General features: G+C 39.9%; 1 protein-coding gene across 1 annotated transcript; it reads right to left on the bottom strand.

Moving 5' to 3' along the window:
* Positions 1 to 13,406: 13,406 nt before the first annotated feature.
* LOC121715575 lies at positions 13,407 to 16,051 on the bottom strand. The gene is made up of 8 exons (XM_042101439.1): positions 15,983 to 16,051; positions 15,780 to 15,880; positions 15,538 to 15,663; positions 15,053 to 15,255; positions 14,402 to 14,561; positions 14,086 to 14,196; positions 13,880 to 13,959; positions 13,407 to 13,510 (listed from the first exon to the last, which is right to left on the bottom strand). The coding sequence occupies exons 1-8, from the start codon at positions 16,042 to 16,044 to the stop codon at positions 13,499 to 13,501; spliced, it is 855 nt and encodes a 284-aa protein (XP_041957373.1). The 5' UTR covers positions 16,045 to 16,051; the 3' UTR covers positions 13,407 to 13,498.
* Positions 16,052 to 19,927: the final 3,876 nt, after the last annotated feature.

Raw genomic sequence — 19,927 nt, 5'->3', positions numbered from 1 at the left:
TGACGAGCCAGACCCACATTAAAATGTAGGGTCTGGGCACTCACGGTTCACAGTGCTCAGTCCGAGGGGCGGGACAATCAGTTGTCTTTCAAATTCCCTCTGCACGCAATAGGACAGCGGCAGTGCTATGAGTCCCATGTGTTTCCCACCGGCGGAGCAAGTTGGCTAGTTCAAACGTTTGCCAACTTAATAAAAGCTTAACTCGTGTCACACTGTTCGCCAGCAGCAACATCCATCTTATTTGTTTTCAAGTAGCAGGGAATTCAAGCCAAACTGTTGCAACTCTGCCATTAATCATTATGTTAAGCCCACCTAACGACTCTATACACAATTTAATTGGGCTGATTAAGTTTCGATTTCTGGAGCTCACAAGCCAACGGAGAGTTGCTAGATTAGCCCTGGCAGCAAATGTAATTTGTAAAATCGTCTAGATTTTTAGGCTAGGAATACCCCCCTGTGGGGTAAACTACGAAGCACGTTAGACATATCTAGGCTATGTAGACGTATCAAGGCTTGACAAAGCCTTGACTTAGGGGTATACGTTAAGTGATACTACGATAGCAGTTATGTGATATATTTGTCAAACTAGGCTTTCAGCTAAGATCTGTGCGCGTTCTCAGTGTTGGGATGACGTTGGCCAATCGTGAAATGTGGAGACGCACAAGACCGCCTCTATTAAAAAACAATTACTTCCGCATTTATGAGCGATAGTGTAGTCTACACTGCGGTCATTTTTTGTGTCTAACCTATAACATCAAATAAATCAATTGTCATCAGTTGTTGTATGGTATGCACGTCCATAGTGGGATATTTGCACGCACAGCACTATTAAAGCGCATTCGAGATCCAAAATGTTAGTAGAGGCGGAGTTCCACCTGTAAGATATATGACAGAATCCTACACGTGAGATAACTTTGTTTTTAAGACAACTGATTGGTCAGTGGAAGGTAGATTACACAATTTGAGCTATAACTTAGCATATAACCTCCTCCCGACCAGAGGGGTATTTCACAAAACCTAGATAAGGTATTAAGCTGGGATTTATCCTATGGGGTGTACTACGAATCTCGATTAGTGGGTTAGCGAGGTATGTTGCGCTCAAAGCCAGGCTATGCTGTGACACGAAAGTGGATCTGCTTTAGTGTCGCTATATCACCATGGTATCTTATGCTGTCAACCAAACCTGGTCGGGAGGAGGTTATGTGCTAAGTTATCATAGAAATAAACACTAGAAGTCGCGTTGACTACCATGGTCTATTGGAACGAATGCGTCAACATAGCCGCCATCTTGCTACAGGGGCACGCAGCTTCGAACGTCAATCGGGGACAAGGCCATAGGCTATTCATACTTTGCAGTCACGTGATTACCATGGATACCTGGTGGGCAAGAAACACTAACAAAATGGTGACGAACAGTGGCCAGCCAGGGGAATTTAATTGCAGCCTTGCAGATTTCCAATACTACAAGAAAAGATTAACATAGCGTTAATCGGAACGTGTGATCCATAACATTACACAGCACCCGCTGATGTTTTCATTGCTTTGAAGCTGGCAAAGTCTCATACCAGAGAGAATCAGTCACCTTACACCGCACAAAAAATGAAAGTACAGATAGCTATCTTTTTTCAAGAGTGGATGGGTTAATAACGCTGTCGTATGGGAGGTGAAAAACAGGAATATCTTCATAAAAGGTGAGTGTTACTAGTTAGCTAGCTAACGTTACCCGTTTGCTAATGTTTGCATGTTTGTAGCTAGAAGCTATAAGTTACACAAAGTGACATCTGTTCCATCGTGTGATGAAGTCTTCATCTGAATATGTACACCCTGTCTGCCGGCGAATGACAGCTTGATAAGTAGTTAAAAAAACCTATGCCAACTGTATCATATATTTACCCCTTGCAAGTGACGTCACGTTTTGTTCGCGCCACAGCAAAATAGCCTAGTGGACGGCAAGAACACGAATCAAATCAATGGGTTGTAATGGGACATATCGCACAGCTAGGAGATTATAGTGAGATTTAACTGTAGTAATGCCCTTCCACGACTGTTGGCTTATTGTTTGGAATACAACAACATCCCATGTTCTTGCATAGATATATTTTGGTTTGTTTTCTTTGTGTTTCGGGAGTATTTCAACCACAATTGCATGCTTATCTCCTCAGTGTATGAAGCACAGCAGCGGTTGCTATAGCAACCATAGACTCTGAACAGGACGGCAGATAGCACTTAGGCAAAGTCTTTGGCAAGATCTGAATGTAAACAGATAATACCGTTCAAGTTTTTTTTAATTTCCTATTTCTTTCAATTCTTTAACTTAAGACATGTAAGAAGTAAGTTTATTCGCTGGGCAACGTACAAACTGACGAGTTACATTAGCCCTAGCACTATGAGCTACGATAAACGTTAGCTAGAATAGCTAGCTTCTAAGTGTGGCAGCTAGTTATTATTTCATGTTCTGATATGACATTCTTAACGTTTTGACTATGTTACAACTGATAAAAGCAAGACAAATAAAGTAACCAAATCGCTTTGCAATATTTTAGTCCAGAAATACTTATGGGTGTTCATTTACCATAATGTTAATTACAGTAGCCTAACGTAACGTTATCTCCCCTTGCTGTTACCACCAGTTTTAATAACTTTACATTTGCGATCATGACCCATTTCATCTAACAACACCACTGGCATCTTCTTTGACTATCAGACCCCAAACAGCAATACATTGAACTACAAAGATGTTATAGTAATGGTGTTCAGTTCATCATAATCTTTATGACATAATGTAATTTGCCGTCCGTCTCCCATCTTTTTGCCGTCCAGCATGGAGCCGTCACGTGACTTAAGTCACGTGTCTGCAAGGGGTGAATAGCAGGATGTCAACATTGTAGCCTACCTGCTTAGTGCTTATCCACTCCACATAGCATCAGACAACAGACAAGAGCAGTTGGGGCAGCGAAATGCGTATAATCCTGTTAGCAATCTGTTAGGTTGTAATGTAGTAGTAATAAGTGTACGATAGTATGCATGCAAAGTAACTAAGTAATAAGTAGACGCAGTACAACAGTAACGTGTCATTCATTCACCATGTGTTCTTCTCATATTAAATCACGCACAGATGATAATGCGTTCTCGCCACCTACTGGCTATGGCAAGCCAAATGTGCCAGAATTACGCCTGGTTCTTGCACGTTTTAAGACACAACGGCGTCAATAGCGGCGTTTTTACAGTTTCTACGCCGCTTTTTGCGGCGCAATTAGAGGTGACGCCATGAAATGCGCCATGAAATGCGCCGTAAAATGCGTGAAATCGCGCCGCTTTTTACGCCACTCTGAAGCTATTCAAGAGCGGCGTATAATACGCCATTGTATGCACTCTTTACGCCGTCTTTTACGCCGTATTTGTGTGCACAAAGCGGCGTCAAAGACGGCGTTCAGAAACTAATCAAGAGTGCCGTATAAAACGCTGTTATATGCATTCATTACGCCGTCTTTTACGCCGTATTTGTGTGCACAAAGCGGCGTAAAAAACTGCGTTTTTTTTCTCATATGATAATTTCTCCCCCCTCGACCACTCCATGGACAGTAAATCTGAACTGCTTTCGCCAAAACAGACCATACTAATTCAGCACAGATCTTCATGTTGCAAGCCTATTTGTGTAGTTTGCCATACATTTTGGTTTGAGTAGCCTAAAACTATCCTGTGTAGGCACTTTGTTGTCATTCTAAATGTGTCTCCCATGCATCGTTTCGTCTAGCCTATTTATTTTATCGTTCGTTTCACTGAACCACACCGTATAGGTGGTTGATTAAATCAATGATTCCTGTAACCAAAAAGCACCGAGGATAATGTGCTATCATACGGAGCCAAAAGGTTTTTGAGTGGACAGTTCGCACCCCGCTTAATTTGTTCATGTGTATTCGCCTATAGCCTCCAGCACAGTTGCTGCAAAAGTGTGATTAGGCTAACTAAGGCTACGCTAGTTATGTAGTTTATCACATTATTTCTCACATCGTAAATGCAGTACCGCGGTATGACCACAAGGGTGGAGTGGTTACCTTCTTATGAGCGCTTGGGTGAAGTAGTGTTTGTATTTGTATAATTCACTCTCTAATTGAATGTTTTCATATCGTAGTGTTTTATGTATTTTATTACACTGTATAATCACCATGTGGATTACAAAAATACCAGGTTTTTAACAGACAGATTAGTAATTTCACAATATTCCCAATTGGAATCTTTGTATTATTAGTATTGATATTTTTTATTAAAAGTAATTGCCAATACACTATGCAGTAACTGGAATTAGTGATAATTTTAGCAACTTGCAAAGCATATCAAGAGTAATGTGACTTTAACAGGGGAAACTTTAACAACTTTTAACTGCAGGCTGAGAGAAAATGGAATTGAACATTATGTCCAATACTTTAATATGTTGGTTTAATGTGTAGCATTGGGCCCTATATTCAGTATGTGTTTTAATGTTCTGCATTTCTCACTAGTGGCTCACTTTGACACTAAAAGTATGATTCTACGTCTGCATCATGACCCTGTGTGATTTCTGTACTGTTCTTTTAAACATGATAATGTAAGGCGCCAGAGTGGATATCACTTGTTGTTGTCTATTCTGCGTCAACAGTCATTTTCGTCATTGATTAAGGAAGACTGAATGTCTCCTGGCTTTGCCACAGTCACTGTATGATTATCTATTCTTTACTGTCGGGTACTTAAACCCTATATATATATATATATATATATATATAATATAGAATTTAACAATATAGACTAATTTATGTTTTTAAATGTTAGTATGAATTGACATTCCTTGAATTTCCCCTGGGGATCAATAAGGTATCTATCTATCTATCTACATGAAACCTACATAAAACATTACCGCCTACAACCGCGAGAGGGCGCTCTAGGCTTGTGGAATGAGATCGGGAGCTTGATGAACTTGCGACCGGTCAGATATTTTTCGTAGGCCAAGGCCAAGGCTACTTAACCCCAAAAGTTAGAGAGGGTTCGTGTGTATCACCACCAGGAAAATGTATTAAATATTGTTATGTAAATGCACAATTTCTGCGCACCTTCAGAATAGGGCTTGCAGTCTATAGCAGGCGCAAAAAAATTGAAAATATTGTGGACGAAGCGGTTAAAACATATATCACTTCAGGCAAACGCAAAACTATCTGACATTATGCAACATGCTATCAGACATATGGAGGAATTTGATGACTTGCATTGCACATTGGATGGGGATGCCAACAACTAAGGTAGGCCTTGCAGCTTGTTTTCTTCATGAGGAAAATGCTCCAACTCCAGGTTCATCAATCAGCATTGACAGCTTTATAGGTGTTTACTGTCTCCTCAGGCCATAGAACACTTACCTTCAGGACTAAGGGAGCCATGTCAAGCTTTGCCTGCATTCATCAGACCTATGACTGTTTGAACATTTTTTTATATTTTATATGCATGCACTGACGCTTTTCACACATGAATGTCCTAATAATGAAAAACAAAGTTATTGAATTGAATTATTTCATCTTGTAGCGCTTCGTTGTCATTTTAAATCCCTCTGGCATTGTTTCATCTTTCATTGCTTTGTATATTTGTTATGCTTAATAATCCGGCTGGGCAGGTGGTTCATTAGGTGAACTTTCTAAGGTTAGTTTTTATTTGAATTCCTATGCACTCTGCCCTCTGTCACCAGGAAAAAGTATAACTCATTAGACATTTAAGATATGTCTGCTAGCAACTCACAACAAAGACTACATGATGGGGTACAGTACATCCATAGATAGACCCATGAATACATCCTTTGACCAGTTGCTGCAACAGGGTTTTTTTCAGGCCAATTGACATTTGATGCGCTGGATTACTTTTACTCTCACTCTAGCATGGCCTCTAGATGGCGCCACCAATTTGCAGAAAGTGAATTATTACCAGGGAAAGACTAGAATTACTGTGTGATATAAAATACAAAAGGTACACATTCTAAAACTATTTTTTTTTATTCTGAATAAAAAGGTTGCAAAACTGAGGTCTCTGAGAGAGTCTGTTTTCCAGGACTCTTGTCTCAGTAGGAGGGGTTTGATAAAAAGAACAGGAGAAATAAAATGATTCTCACAGCACCACTTAATTTATCCTGATGAGAGGATGTCCTGGGGTTATGCTCAATGCATTTCTTTCTAAATATCTTTAAATTAGCTGAAGCTAAGGTTTCACAACATAATTGTTTATTGTAATATGACACCAGTTGATTATGTAATTTTAGAACAGGTAGTGGCTTTTTTGTTGTAGGTTTAAGAATGGTAATGTTGGTTACAAAAACATTTCTGGTGAATAAGAATGACTAGTTCTGTTTTACCACAAAAAGGATTCAGAATGAGTCACTTGAATATTTGTAGTTTACGCAACAAGGTCGATGATGTCTTTGATATACTTAGTGAATATAATTTACACTTACTTGCATTAACAGAGACACACCTGAATCCAGATATAAACAGTGATGTATTAAAAATAGAGGGATATAATATGTTTAGACTTGACAGAGGAACAAGGGGAGGTGGTGTAGCTGTCTATTGTCAAGATCATATTCCTGTTAAAATCAGGACTGATTTAGGTTATGAAGGGGTGGAAACTTTGTGGCTGCAGGTTCAACTACCATATTTAAGACCAATGTTAATAGGCTGCTGCTATAGGCCTCCAAATGCAACTACAGTGTACTTAGATAATATATATAAAGTATTAGATAAAGTGTGTGACTCCAATTCTGAAGTGTTTGTCCTGGGTGATTTCAATATAGACTGGAATATGAATGATTGTCCAATGAAAGCTAGACTTCTTACTCTAGCAGATACATGTAATCTATCACAGGTCGTTAAGAAGCCTACAAGGACATTCAGAAGAGCAGATGGAATCAAGTCTTCAACATGCATTGATTTAATATTTACAAATGTAGCAGAGTTGTGCTCAAAAGCAATTTCCGTTCCAATGGGCTGTAGTGATCACAACTTAATAGCAGTTGGAAGAAAGACAAAAATACCCAAGAGGGGTCAGAAAATTATTCTTAAACGAAGCTTTAAACATTTTAATGAAAATAACTATTGTGACGAAGTAAGACAAGTTTATTGGTCACAAGTTCTACAGGAGGATGATCCAAATCTTGCTTTGGGAGTGTTTGACCGTCTACTACTCCCGATAGTTAATAATTATGCCCCTGTCAAGAAATTAACAGTACGAAATGTGAGATCACCTTGGTTAGATCAAGAACTGAAAGTACACATGAAAGAGAGGGACAGAGCCAAAGCAGAAGCAGTAAAATCTGGTGGTGAACAAGAATGGAACAAATATCATAAACTTAGAAACTTTGTAACAATTTAATTTTAAAGCAGACATCCATTGGTATGTATGCAGATGACTCTACTATTTATGTAGCAGCCTCAACATCAAAGGAATTAGAAAATATCTTAAATGAAGACCTTATAAGGGTAAAGAAATGGGTTGACTCAAATAAATTAGTTCTTAATATTGAAAAAACAAAATGTATAGTATTATGTTCTAAATGGGGAGGTAGATTAGAACCAAAATTGAATGTAAAAATAGATGATAAAGAAATAGAACAGGTCACAGAAGTGAAACTACTGGGTGTTTTGATTGATAGTAGGATGTCCTGGACGAGCCATGTTAATGAAATGGTAAAGAAAATGGGTAGAGGAATGGCTGCAATTAAATACTGCCGAAAATACTTGCCAGGCTGCTTAGTTAAGCAATTAATGCAGGCTGTAGTTCTGTCCCAGATGGACTACTGTACTGTGGTATGGTCTAATACATCAGAAAATAATTTCAACAAGTTACAGGTTGTTCAGAACAAAGCTGCACTTATTGTGCTCAATTGTTCATACCGAACAAGAGTCTCTGAAATGTTAAATGCATTGAACTAGTTATCAGTTAAAGACAGGTTACACTACCCGTAGATCTGTTTCATGTCTGTAGAAAACAGATGCGCACTTGCAAATGGAAAATCCGTGCGTGCAAAAATCGTTCGCAAATTCACAAAACTTTTTTCTACACAGCGACAAAACGGATTTGAAGATGTACAAACCATTTTTACATGCACAAAATATTTTTACAGATACAAATTATTTTTACATGTACACAAATAATTTTTACGAGCACAAAATATTCTTACAAGCACAAAACTTTGGTACAGGTACAGAAAACTTTTGGCGAGAATTTTATACCATTCACAGGTGAGCCCCATGATCATCAGTCACAGGGTCTCCCAGGGTGATTTCCCGGGGCTTGAGCCTTCTGGCGGCATCTCCTGGCAGACTGAGGTGTGACAATGTTTTCAAAACAGATCAACAAAAATCTATGCAAGTTCCTCAATGTAGAGAGTCTCTGTGCTCCGTATCACCCACAGATCAATGGTCTAGTGGAAAGATTAAATGGGACAATTCAAAGGTGAAGCTACATTTAGAAAATGAATAGGCTATACAGTGTTTCCCCTACAGTGTATTTAACAGCGGCGCAGCGCCGCCGCTGGATTTTCAGCGCCGCTGCAACATAATATCACGAGATTCACTTAACACACTGTAAAAGCACAACGGCCAACGTCATCTCGAAATTGTTTTCTGAAAGTCTTGAGTAAGTTAAGTGCATCAAATCCGCACTTAGCCTCTCATTATTCAGGACATATATGCGGCATGATGTGTCAGGTGATTACAAGCCCAAAGACAAGTCTGCAGCCCATATGGCTAGCCTACGTTCTGAACACGGTTACATTGTTTAGCTATCCGACTGATGGGGTCTTGCTCCGCCACAGTGTAGCCTATGGTGTCATCGTTCACTTGTAGGTTACACAATAAATAGCCTACTTATAGGCCTGGTGACAATAAAAAATGATATTAGTTATATTTCATCACGAAGCTGTTTGTATGCCGTGAATTCGCTTGTAGCCTATGCCATATGTTAAGCTTGAGCAATTCCTCTGATCCAAAGCCTGCTTTGACACATTGACACTAATGTGAAACATGCATCCTCCTCTCCTAGCCTACATCAAATAAAAGAAACCAATTCATGATTACCGAAATGAATTTAAAATGGGGGGAAAAAAGTTTGTTGCGATTTAGCCTACTGTTGTGATGCGGTTCTTTCTGCTGATTGGATTTACGTCCGGTGTCGTCAACTCTGAGAACTCTTGCTCCGGCTGACAATTTTATCCAGAGAGCTGATTTCCCAAAGATGAGCCTCCATCAACATTCAACGACAAATTATTAAAACGTAAGTAATGCAATAGAGTAAACCAATGTGCTACAAGGTGTATGGTCTTAACGTTAATTGTAGCCTAGACTTGTAACGTTAGCGTAGGGCTACATGTAATGTTTGCATGGGAAAGCTAGGCGAACACAGTCTAGGCCTGTTTAAACTTTCTGATAGTTAAAGGAAATATGAGCATATGTTGGCATATACGTATAGCCTAAATTCTGTCCACTTAGCTATAATAGGCTATCACAAACAGACCTTTTCTACGTTTGCGGCATTAGACATAGGAGCCTACATTCTCTTATCAGAAAGACGTGTTCTCATAACTTCAGCGTTCTCTTGACGGTGAGACGAACGGTCGCACTTCAATCAAGTAGCCTAGGTCCTTTTCGAGTTAATTGTGAGTGAGTTGTATGGTAACTGTGGGAGTGATGTAGAAGAAAAGTGAGTATTTACTTTTTTATACGTGGGTTTGTTGTTTTGGGACTGAGAAATAGACTACAAGGAGAGCATCTGGCTACGTGCATGCGTGTCAGCATTAATGGCCCCCCAACAATTCAATTCAATTACCAAAGAGCCTTAGAGATGTTCTTTGAAAAGCCCAGAAAAATTAAGTGCTCGCAGATTGGGTGTGGCCTTTGCCATTAAGACAAATTTAAATAAATTGTAAATAATCTTTTTCTGGGTTGTGCCATTTCATTTTTCTTCTATCATTTTTAACCAATAATGTAAAAGAAAGCTGAAAATGTCCACAAAAGAAACACGAAGGTATGATATAAAAAAAAAAAATTTAAAAAAAATGCGCAACAACCCCCCCCCCCCCCCCCCCCCCCCCAAGTAATAGCACCGCTGCTGGAAAAAATTCTAGGGGAAACACTGGGCTATAAATATTTGTGTGTTTTGAATGAATTACTGATGACAATTAATAATGGTATGCTGTGCCTCCAGAGCACTGTGTAAACTTGTTGAAGACAAGCCTCAAGAGTGGGACGAGTATCTGGATGCTGTAATGTTTGGCTTGAGGACCAAGATACACCTCACCACTAGATTCAGTTTTTTTAATGTTTGGTTATGGAGGCACGCTACCCATGTGAATTAAGTGAAAATTATGAGGTATGCCATAATGTGTATTTGACAGAAAATTGAAATTAATGTAAACATTACAAACTCATCCTATATCTGTTTTTCTTTCAAAGGTTGACAGCTCAGTGGAGGACATCATAACAGAACAAACTGTGTCCAGCGCTATTGCTCTAAAAGAAAAGATGGACAACATTGTCAAAGCCAATGTAAAAAAAAAACAGGACAAGAGGCACAAGGTCCTGAATCCATCCATTCTGTTGGTGGGGCAAAAGGTCCTGAGAAAAAATATCAGGACACAGCAGAGGAAAGGGGGGAAGCTGGAGCGCACCTGGCTTGGACCTTATACAATTACCAGCATTGTCAATAAAAGTGCAGACCTGGTTGATGAGGTGGGGAAAGTATTTCCAAAAATCAACACCGACCATCTAAAACCATTCATCGAACCACAACACCGCATTCCTCACAGAATTCGTACACAACCTACAGATGCACCACCAAACAAGAAAATACATCTCAGCAGCTCAGAGCAATCCCCTCCACACACCCAAATCATTTCACCAGAAGATTCACAATCACCATCCTCTCCAACGACTCCTCTTGACCTTTCAGCTGCACCACCACACCACTGTGATTCACCAATAGACCTCACACCCAAACCACAACCACAACCTGTTCCATTCACTCCCCTGTCACCAGTGGACCTTTCATGTGATTTCCTGTATTCTGGTGCATTTTGGGGATGGCCAATACTAAATTCAATCAGATTCATAGCCTACATCCTGATTTGTTGATATTGAGGCAATGATTCCATGCAAAGGCTTGGGCTTCAGGGCCCCCTGACCCCTTGGGCCCCTGGGCCCGGTAGGCCCGTGCAGTGATCCGTCCCTGCTTCAAAATAAAAAGTTGTTTGGAGACAACAAGGTATTTAGCAGCACCACAGTCACATAATGTATTGTTCGTTGAATAGTATTATCTACTTCTTTTTAAAGAACTGCACTGACTTCTTTTCAGAGCCCTGATAAGAAAAATGGGTGTGGCTGTGTCACGCTGGACATGTGGCACAATGCCTCACCCACTGCAGCGTTACACCGCATCCTGTGGAGTGTTCGCTTTAAAAGTGTGTGACAGCAAATACATATCACATATTTCGATATCATAAAGTGGGTGATGTGTGCATTTGGGTTTATTTTGTTAAATTTTTTTAGTTTGCAGAACACATCCTGAATGACACCCCAATGTTGTTTTCTGCCAACAAACATAAAATTGACGAAATAAGAAAGGAAGTGGCTGAATACATACTCTGTCATTCCGGTAGGCCTATCACTTTTTATAACTTGAGGTGTGTGTTGATGTGTGCTTCTTATGTGCATCTCAAATGTCCATTGCATGGCAAATTCATTGATGACAAAAAATATATAAGAAGACCCAGCAGGGTCGAAACATTGCCTTTGTACATTAAATATGGGAGTCTAAAGCAGTGTTGCAGACATTATATTTTTTTTTTTCACTGGAGTACGTTTTTTGTCCTGCACCTGCCAGAAGGTGGGATGTGCACACAATAACTTTCTTTTTTAAATTCATAGATGACCTAAGCAACCTGTGTCACTACTGTGGGGAGGCAGACACCTTTGATGATTCTGAAGAAGTTGTCTGGGTAAGTATTGTAGCCTAGGCCTATTACTGGATATTGTTGGGTTGGTGTTTACATGGATTAGTAACCAGGGACCTATTGCACAAAACTAGGATAAGGGATTAAGCTGGGATATCTTGGTTATCCTGGCTCAATTTATCCGTGATCCAGTTGCACAAAAGCAGGATAGGGGGCAGCAGGATATGTTATGGTATAAGTTACCATGGCGATTTATTCTGTGGAGCTAGCCTGCTCCAGACCAGGCTAAGTTCCAGGATCTATTTAATCTCATCCCTTATCTCAGTCAGCAGTCACCACAAATGGAAACCAATAGTTATTCCACTGCCCACTACACATTGTTATCACATATACTGTACCTACACCCACTGTCATTATTTAAACGTTTGTGATCATTAATTAACTCTTACATACTCGCCATTCCCGACCTGTCATGCAACAATGTGACGTCACGGGAGTGCCTAACCATTTCACCTGGCTTGATGAATCTGTGTCTGCTCATCCTGGCTTGCTCGTTTTGCAACCAATTAAGCCTCTACGCCAGGGGTGGGCAAACTGCGGCCCGCGGGACGGATCCGGCCCGCCAAGCACTTTCATCCGGCCCGCCGAGCATTTCATTTAGTTATCAGGCTGCTCGCTATTTTTTTCCTGCGATAGAGACGACGTTGGTTAGCTCTACTGCAAACTGCTTTTCACTCTCCTTGGATAACGTTTACAATGTCAATGTCAAAACATCATGTTAAATAGAGATAACATCATGTTAAACTAAGTTAACTCTTAGTTATCTCCTTTGCAGCAGATCTAACGTGAACATTATGCAATCCATTTAATTGGGAACGCGTCTGCACTCACGAGAGGGAGAGAGAGCCGCAGGTTCCAGCTGGCTTCCCAGGTAGCATTCTGACGTTGGGCCAACGTTGGCCCAAGGTCAGTGGTTGTGTTGGCCCAACGTTGGCTGCTGACGGTGGCCCAACGTCATTTTGTCCGGTGGCCCAACCATTTAATTAGACCATCAGCAGACCTTTGGCCAACCCTAACCCAACCATATGCCAACTTAAAAAGCCTACCCAGCCAACCCAAAATACACCTTACCAACGCTATGCCAACCCGAAACCTACCTTTCTAACGTTGGGCCAACCATTTCATAGACCGACTGCCGACCTTTTGCCAACCCCAGCTCAACCATATGCCAACTTAAATAGCATACCTACCCCAAAAATTACACCTTAACAACACTATGTCAACGTTCTAACCTTAAGATGACTGCTTATTTCAGCAGAACACTCATCTTGATATTTTGGCCACCTTTATGGTTATTACAGTAATTTAGAAATTACTTACTTGATCACAATGATTTTACCAATCTGCCCTGAACTTGTAATCTTAATAGTGATATAATACCAACACGAGATTAAGGGTTAAAATAAATACATTTAATAATACATATTGATTTAATAATAAACATTTATGTGATGAGATCCTCAAGGGTTGATGGGTCATCAGTCAGTTCTGCTCCTATAAAATAACAGAAATTACTTTTAGTTACTTTTAGAAATTATTTTGTTTTGCTTGCTCAAATAAGACTTCACTGCATTAGGAAGATTATACAGATAATTTGTCTAACAAGAGATTACGAAATGTGTAATATTAATAATGTTGTCTTCCAAGTGTAATCAAGCAATCATTTTATTAACTGGTGCCAATGTACAATCTATGGAGGCCTATTTCATAACATTCTCTTAATTATGTACAAATGATGTTAATGCCTTCAGGTCACTTATTTCCACACTTGTCGAATAGTTATTCATTTCGAGCATTAGATAAAAAGATGAGACAAAAAGGTAAAACAATTTAGGACTATGCACTAATGACTAAAAAACTTACAATGTCAGTTATTTCAGACACTTCCTCGGATTCACTGCTGATGTCAGATGGAGGATGTGATGGGGAATGTGTCTGCCTCTCTAAATTGAGGAAAGAAATTCAAGTTAACTACTTACTATTTCACAACTGTGATGATAAATAAAAGTCAGCAATACAGACATACAAGCAATTACAAATATTTTTTGATTGGTTGTTGAAATCTGTACCCTTTTCTGATCTCCTTTTTCTTCCTCCATTTCGGTCACCGCTGTATTTCAGCCATGTTTTTATCTTTTCTTCTGCCTCCATTAAGGTGGCCCCTTGTTTTTTGGCAGCATCTGCGTGGGGAATTTGGGGGAATTGAATGGAGAGTGAAGGATAATATTTTACTCTTAAAATCAGTTTAAAAACCACTGATTTAGAACATGACGTGAAGTTTTGTTGTGTAGGGTAGATAATATACTGGATGTGTACAGCAGGCTACCAATCAGAATGTGTGTAGAATAAACATTGAATGAAATTGTAAAAGAGCTGTAGGCCTACCTATGATGACTTTTGCCAGGTGCAACACAGAAAAAGGACTTTTCTGCCCCCTGCCCATCCAGTTAAACTTTTTCGCTAAATCATTGCTGATTGTTTCACGCATGATCCTGTAGATTATATCTTTTGTTGTTGTCCCACCCAAACTCATGAGCTGTTTTACCTATAAAATGAAATGGTTGTGCATACATGATTAAGCTTGTCAAAAGGTGGAACATAACTACAAGCACTACACAGTGCTATGGGCTACCATACAGTCCCATAACAGAAGAAAAGTGGCATAGCAAGAAAGCTCACAATTGGTGCCTCCAAAGCTTCACTACTAGGACAAGGCATTAGTGATTCTGTAGTAGAGTTGAGTTCAAGAGGTGATTTCAAGAAGTATTTAGGATAACTCAGACAGTTGAGTTTACTGAAAGAATTGAAATGAGAGCGAAGGAGGAAGATCAAACTATCGGTATCCAATAAACGGATGAACCACTCACGTACAATCCTTTTAACAACACTATTTAAAACTATTGATTGTATTTATGTATGTATTCCTATTTATTCATGTATTTATTCAATGGCTTATTTATGGTATTTATTGATTATGAGAACTACTAATAACTAGAGTTTACATAGGTTTACATACACAACATAAACAGAACTTACCAGAGAGCGCCGTGTTTCCTTGTCAGAAAGCCGGTCCTCCATTTTTTTTATGTCATTAATTTTTTGTAGCGGAAACTCAAAATCTGGAAAACTGCTGACTTCAGTGACACTCTCTCTTCTCAAAATTGCCTGAAGCAGAAGAGAATTTTGTCTGACTTGGCCTTTTATCTCCTCTAGCATCTGAAAGAGTCGGAGTTCTCTTTCTGAAACAGACAAAGTATATAACTTTATATAACATGTGTCTACTGTTTTGCATACTCAATTTGAAAATTATTACATTCTGTTTTTATTTAGCATTTTACATGATGTCCCAAGTTCTTTTTTTTTATTATCTAAATTGTGGTTGTAAATCAAAGCACATTGGATATTAAGGCTAATTGTTAAGAAGTTGTTGAAGAGTTTCTAATCCCTTTTATAGACTAAAAAGGTAATTAATAAAAGCTCCAAGTAAACTATTATAAAATATTTGGAATAGTTCTATGTACCATCTTGTCTTAGATCTGGGACTGTCTCTGGTGTTGATGGTGGAAATGGAAATGGTGGTATGGCTGGCAAGGTCTGGCTTTTGGCTCCATTATTGCACAATTTCTTTTTTGGTCTTTCCATTGTCTCTGCATATGAGAAACAGTGAGAAGAACAGTGAGAAACAGAATCAATACATGATATTCCAAAGTCTTGACCACTGTATGTTTTCTTTACATGTCATGTTTTCATCTGTGCTGTTTACCTGTGTGGAGCCTACTTGTTGAGGCCTGAACTGGAGGTCTTCCTGAGGCTGCAGATGGAGGGGCTGATGTAGACTTAAATCCAACATATTTCGATGATGGTCTGTTGGACACATTAAGTGTAATCAAATTTTTAAAGGTGCAGTGAGTAGCAAATAAGCACAGTCAGGCTATAAAAGAAGAACAGAGAACAGAGGAAACATACAATCTTTTCCGCACACTGTCCTCGTCTGTCGACTCCAAACCATTGCCTTTGCAGAACTTCATGAGCTTCCTTCGGGCTTTTTCACAGGAATCTAAATATAGAAACAAACAACATTGTTAACCCTATTATCTGAACATTTGAAAATAACTGCTTATAGGCATAACTCACAAGGAACATGTTTAATTTTGAGCAATAGATTTGAATAGTTATTTCTCTATATTTCTTAACATTGTGGAACTTCCTCAATAACTTACCATACTCAGCCACCCATTCAGTTATATATTCTTCCCATTCTTCATCAGGGGTTTCATTTTTTTCAACCGCTTTTCTACATTTAGTAGTATTATATGGGGGCCAAAAGGATTTTTTTTATCGATGCTCAGCCAGTCACTTGGTATAACCTCTGTCTCATTTTTTTCCGTGAAAACAACAATTGAATACATCTACAGTATAAAACAAACAAACAAACAAACAAACATAGCTAGTGTTACAAACTATATACACTAATTGAAGCTCAATTAAGCAGTATGCAGTAAAGGATATGCCACAAACCCATCCTTATATTGTAAAAGAATGACTTTTGTAACAGTCTGAAGAGGGACAATAGTCAATGACTGCCCGGGTTGTTTCACAAAGGATATATTAAGACTTGATGAATCAATGGGGTAGGTAAAAAAAGATGATTTGTTTTGGAATTTAAGACAGACTAAATGTGATGCTTCCTTGTCTTTTAAAATATTTTTAACTATATGAATGTCTCCATTGAACAGAATGTAGTTGTCTCCCTCTGATAAATTAATCAAAGTTCCACCATTAATATATTGCTTATATTGTGTAAATTGCGTCACATTGTATGGAAGAGGCCCATTCTTATGTTCCTGGTAAAAACCATCCTTGAAAACCCTTTTTTTCGCTCTGACACTTGCTTTTTCTGACAATCTCCTGATGATCTGTTGAAGGGGCTGGGTAGGGGTCCTAATCATTTTTTTAATTGTGTAGAGGAAGTTCTCAAATGGGAAAGCTGAGAAATTATGCAGAGCACCAAACTGCCTTGCATCATTGGCAAGATGTGTCAGCCCGTGTATGTTATACACAACGTAATTACCATAAACAGATTGAAAATGCTCAACAAATGTGATCAGCAACTTTTCAGCAAAATCACAGTACTGGAGGCACAGTGAGGGGCAGCATAAAATTCTAATGGCTACATGCAGAAGCATAAAATTGTGGTATAGAACATTCGGCAGATGGTCTTTCAGTGCCACTGGACCAGTGTACAGGAGAAAAGTTCTGAACTCTGTCACTTTCCACCTATCTACCTCAACAAGTGATCGCCCTTTCCGTGCAAACTCTCTGGGGAGTGTCATTGCAAAGGACACAAGAGCTGCAGAAATTAGGCCTATCTGATGATCACCTAAACGAGTAGGAAGCGGTCCCCTCATCCAAAACCCAATCAACTTTCTCATAACCCCAAGACAAACAAGGTGCATAAAATCTAATGGAAATTGGGAGACCATACCAATTCCAACCTCTGTCAACACACTGGTCCCTTTATGGTGAAACCATCGTCTTTATTAATAAAAGACGCATCTGTCCGTAAAGGTGAATCGACTTCAGGAAAAGTCATGCGATTTTCGGCCCACGTTCCCTCCTGTGTGCATTTTTCACAGCCATGGTATGCATTGTGGGCTTTAATGTTTTTCACGAAAGCCCGTGCACTTGCATCACAAACAAAATTAGAAATTTGAATATCTACACATTTGCCAATAACATCCACACCCTCTAATTTAAGCTTTCCATATTCATTCACAAATGTTTCCAGGAACAGATTGACATTCGCTGGTTTTTTAGACCCAAGATATAATGCAATGACGAATGGTTGGTTCTTTCACGCAAGGGAGGAGCGCCCTCTGCTCCTTATATTTGATGGACACAAGTCCCACCTCTCACCACCAATAGTCCAGGCAGCTAAGAGTGAGGGTATCATATTGCTACATCTCCCGCCACACACCTCACATGTCCTTCAGCCCCTGGACGTGGGTTTCTTTGGCCCTTTAAAGGCAGATTTTGCTAAGATGGCTGGCAATCTCTGCCATTTCAAAAATTCATACTTAGTAAATCGGACAGAATTTGCTAAAGTTTTCCGCTATCCATACCAGCGGGCTAAGGCTAAAGGGGTTGCGGTGGGAGGGTTTAAGGAGTGTGGCATCTTCCCTCTTGATAGGACGGCCATCAAAACCTGCCACCTCATGCCCTCTGGTCGTAGAAGCAGAAGCCCGACCAATGCCATCACCACCACCGCCGGACCATCCTCCTCCTCCCCAGTGGGGACCTCTGCACCCCCTCCACCCATACCCTCGACCTCTGCACCCCCTCCACCCATAGGCTCCTCCCAACCACCAGACTCCCCACTTTCCCTGACCCCTTCTCAGAACCCTCTGGTGAACCACCCATTGGTGGAAGCAGGGTTGATCCCCCGTGACCTGGTGGAGGTCCTGACCCAGATCACCTTTCAGAGAACCACTAGGAGGAAAGTTACTGCTGATGCCCGGGTCATCACTGGGGAGGAGTATGAGAGACTCATACAGGAAAAAGAACAGCAGTTAGCAGCGACCAGAGAGGCAAAGGAGCAGAGGGCCCGTCAGAGGAGGGAGCGAGCCAGTACCATCGGCCTAGGGACCACCACCAACCCTGCCACGGCCTCCAGGGAAAACCCCAGCTGCAGGAAGGCCCCAGCACCGGTAGAAGGTAAATAGAGTTTAATTGACTAAAAAAAAAAAATAAATAAATATAGTTACCTTGCAGGTCAGAAGAGAAAAAAGAAATCAGGAGGGGCAAAAAAAATACCAAAGGAAGAAGACAAAGGTAAAATGTTACAATTAAAAGTATAAGAAATTACACGCGCACACACACACACTATATATATATATATATATATATATATATATATATATATATATATATTAACTTCACCTTTCTTTTGCCTACTTTTCTGTTAGATGTCTGTGGCAGGTGCAAAAAGATTTTTCCGCCAGGGGAGGAAGATATTGTGCCATGGGTGTTCTGCCCATTGTGCATGGAGTGGTTCCACTGCACATGTGAGCAGTGGGACAACTGGGATGACGACGATGATGAGGAGTTTGTGTGTGAGCGGTGCCACATCATATCTGCCCGTTACGAGTCCCGACTGAAGAATGAATGTTGAATTGATGTTGATCCGTGTGTATGTGTGTGAGTGTATGAGAGAGAAAGCTGATAGCAGGCTAAAGGTAGGTGCTAGCTCATCTACATTTAATTGCTGGCTTGCCTATAGCTTCTAATGATAAGATTACATTTACATCAGATTGCTAGTGTGAAGATAGTAAATTGGTTTTATGTATATATATATGTATATGTGTAAAAAAAAAAAATAATTGAGCAGATTACCTTGGACTGGCTGGCCGGGGTAACGTAACCGCTAGAAGGCTAACGGTTGAAGATAACGGTAGATTCTATACAATTCTATATCACGCACTCACCGTTCTCTTAGAAGAGCTCGCTCTTCTTTAGGTCCATGCTCCAATGCATCCATATGTTCAGGTGGTCTTCATGTTGTAATGTAGCGAGGACAGAGTATGATACCCATACAATAAGGTGTGTTTACTATAGCAAGTTAAACGGACCTGCTGCTGGGAGAGGTTTGTTTAGATGACTTATTACAATGATTATCAATTAAATGTTTCTGGAATGTATTAGTTGTATGAAACACGAAGTAAGCTAAAACAGACCACAGACACACATGAACAAAGTTCAACAAAAAGACTTATATGCAGTAGTTGCTAGCAGTTGAAAACATTTAGCCATGGGCTAAATCTCGGTTCTCATTTCAACTTAGCCTGCTCTTGCATTTGAGAGGACCTACTTGCTATCTGCTGCATAGCTATATACATCAGGGGTCTCAAACTA

This window comes from Alosa sapidissima, chromosome 8, assembly GCF_018492685.1.
Source record: "Alosa sapidissima isolate fAloSap1 chromosome 8, fAloSap1.pri, whole genome shotgun sequence".
Classification (NCBI taxonomy): Eukaryota; Metazoa; Chordata; class Actinopteri; order Clupeiformes; family Clupeidae; genus Alosa; species Alosa sapidissima.
The sequence above is the reverse complement of the archived record's forward strand: the minus strand, read 5'-3'. Positions and strand labels throughout refer to the sequence as shown.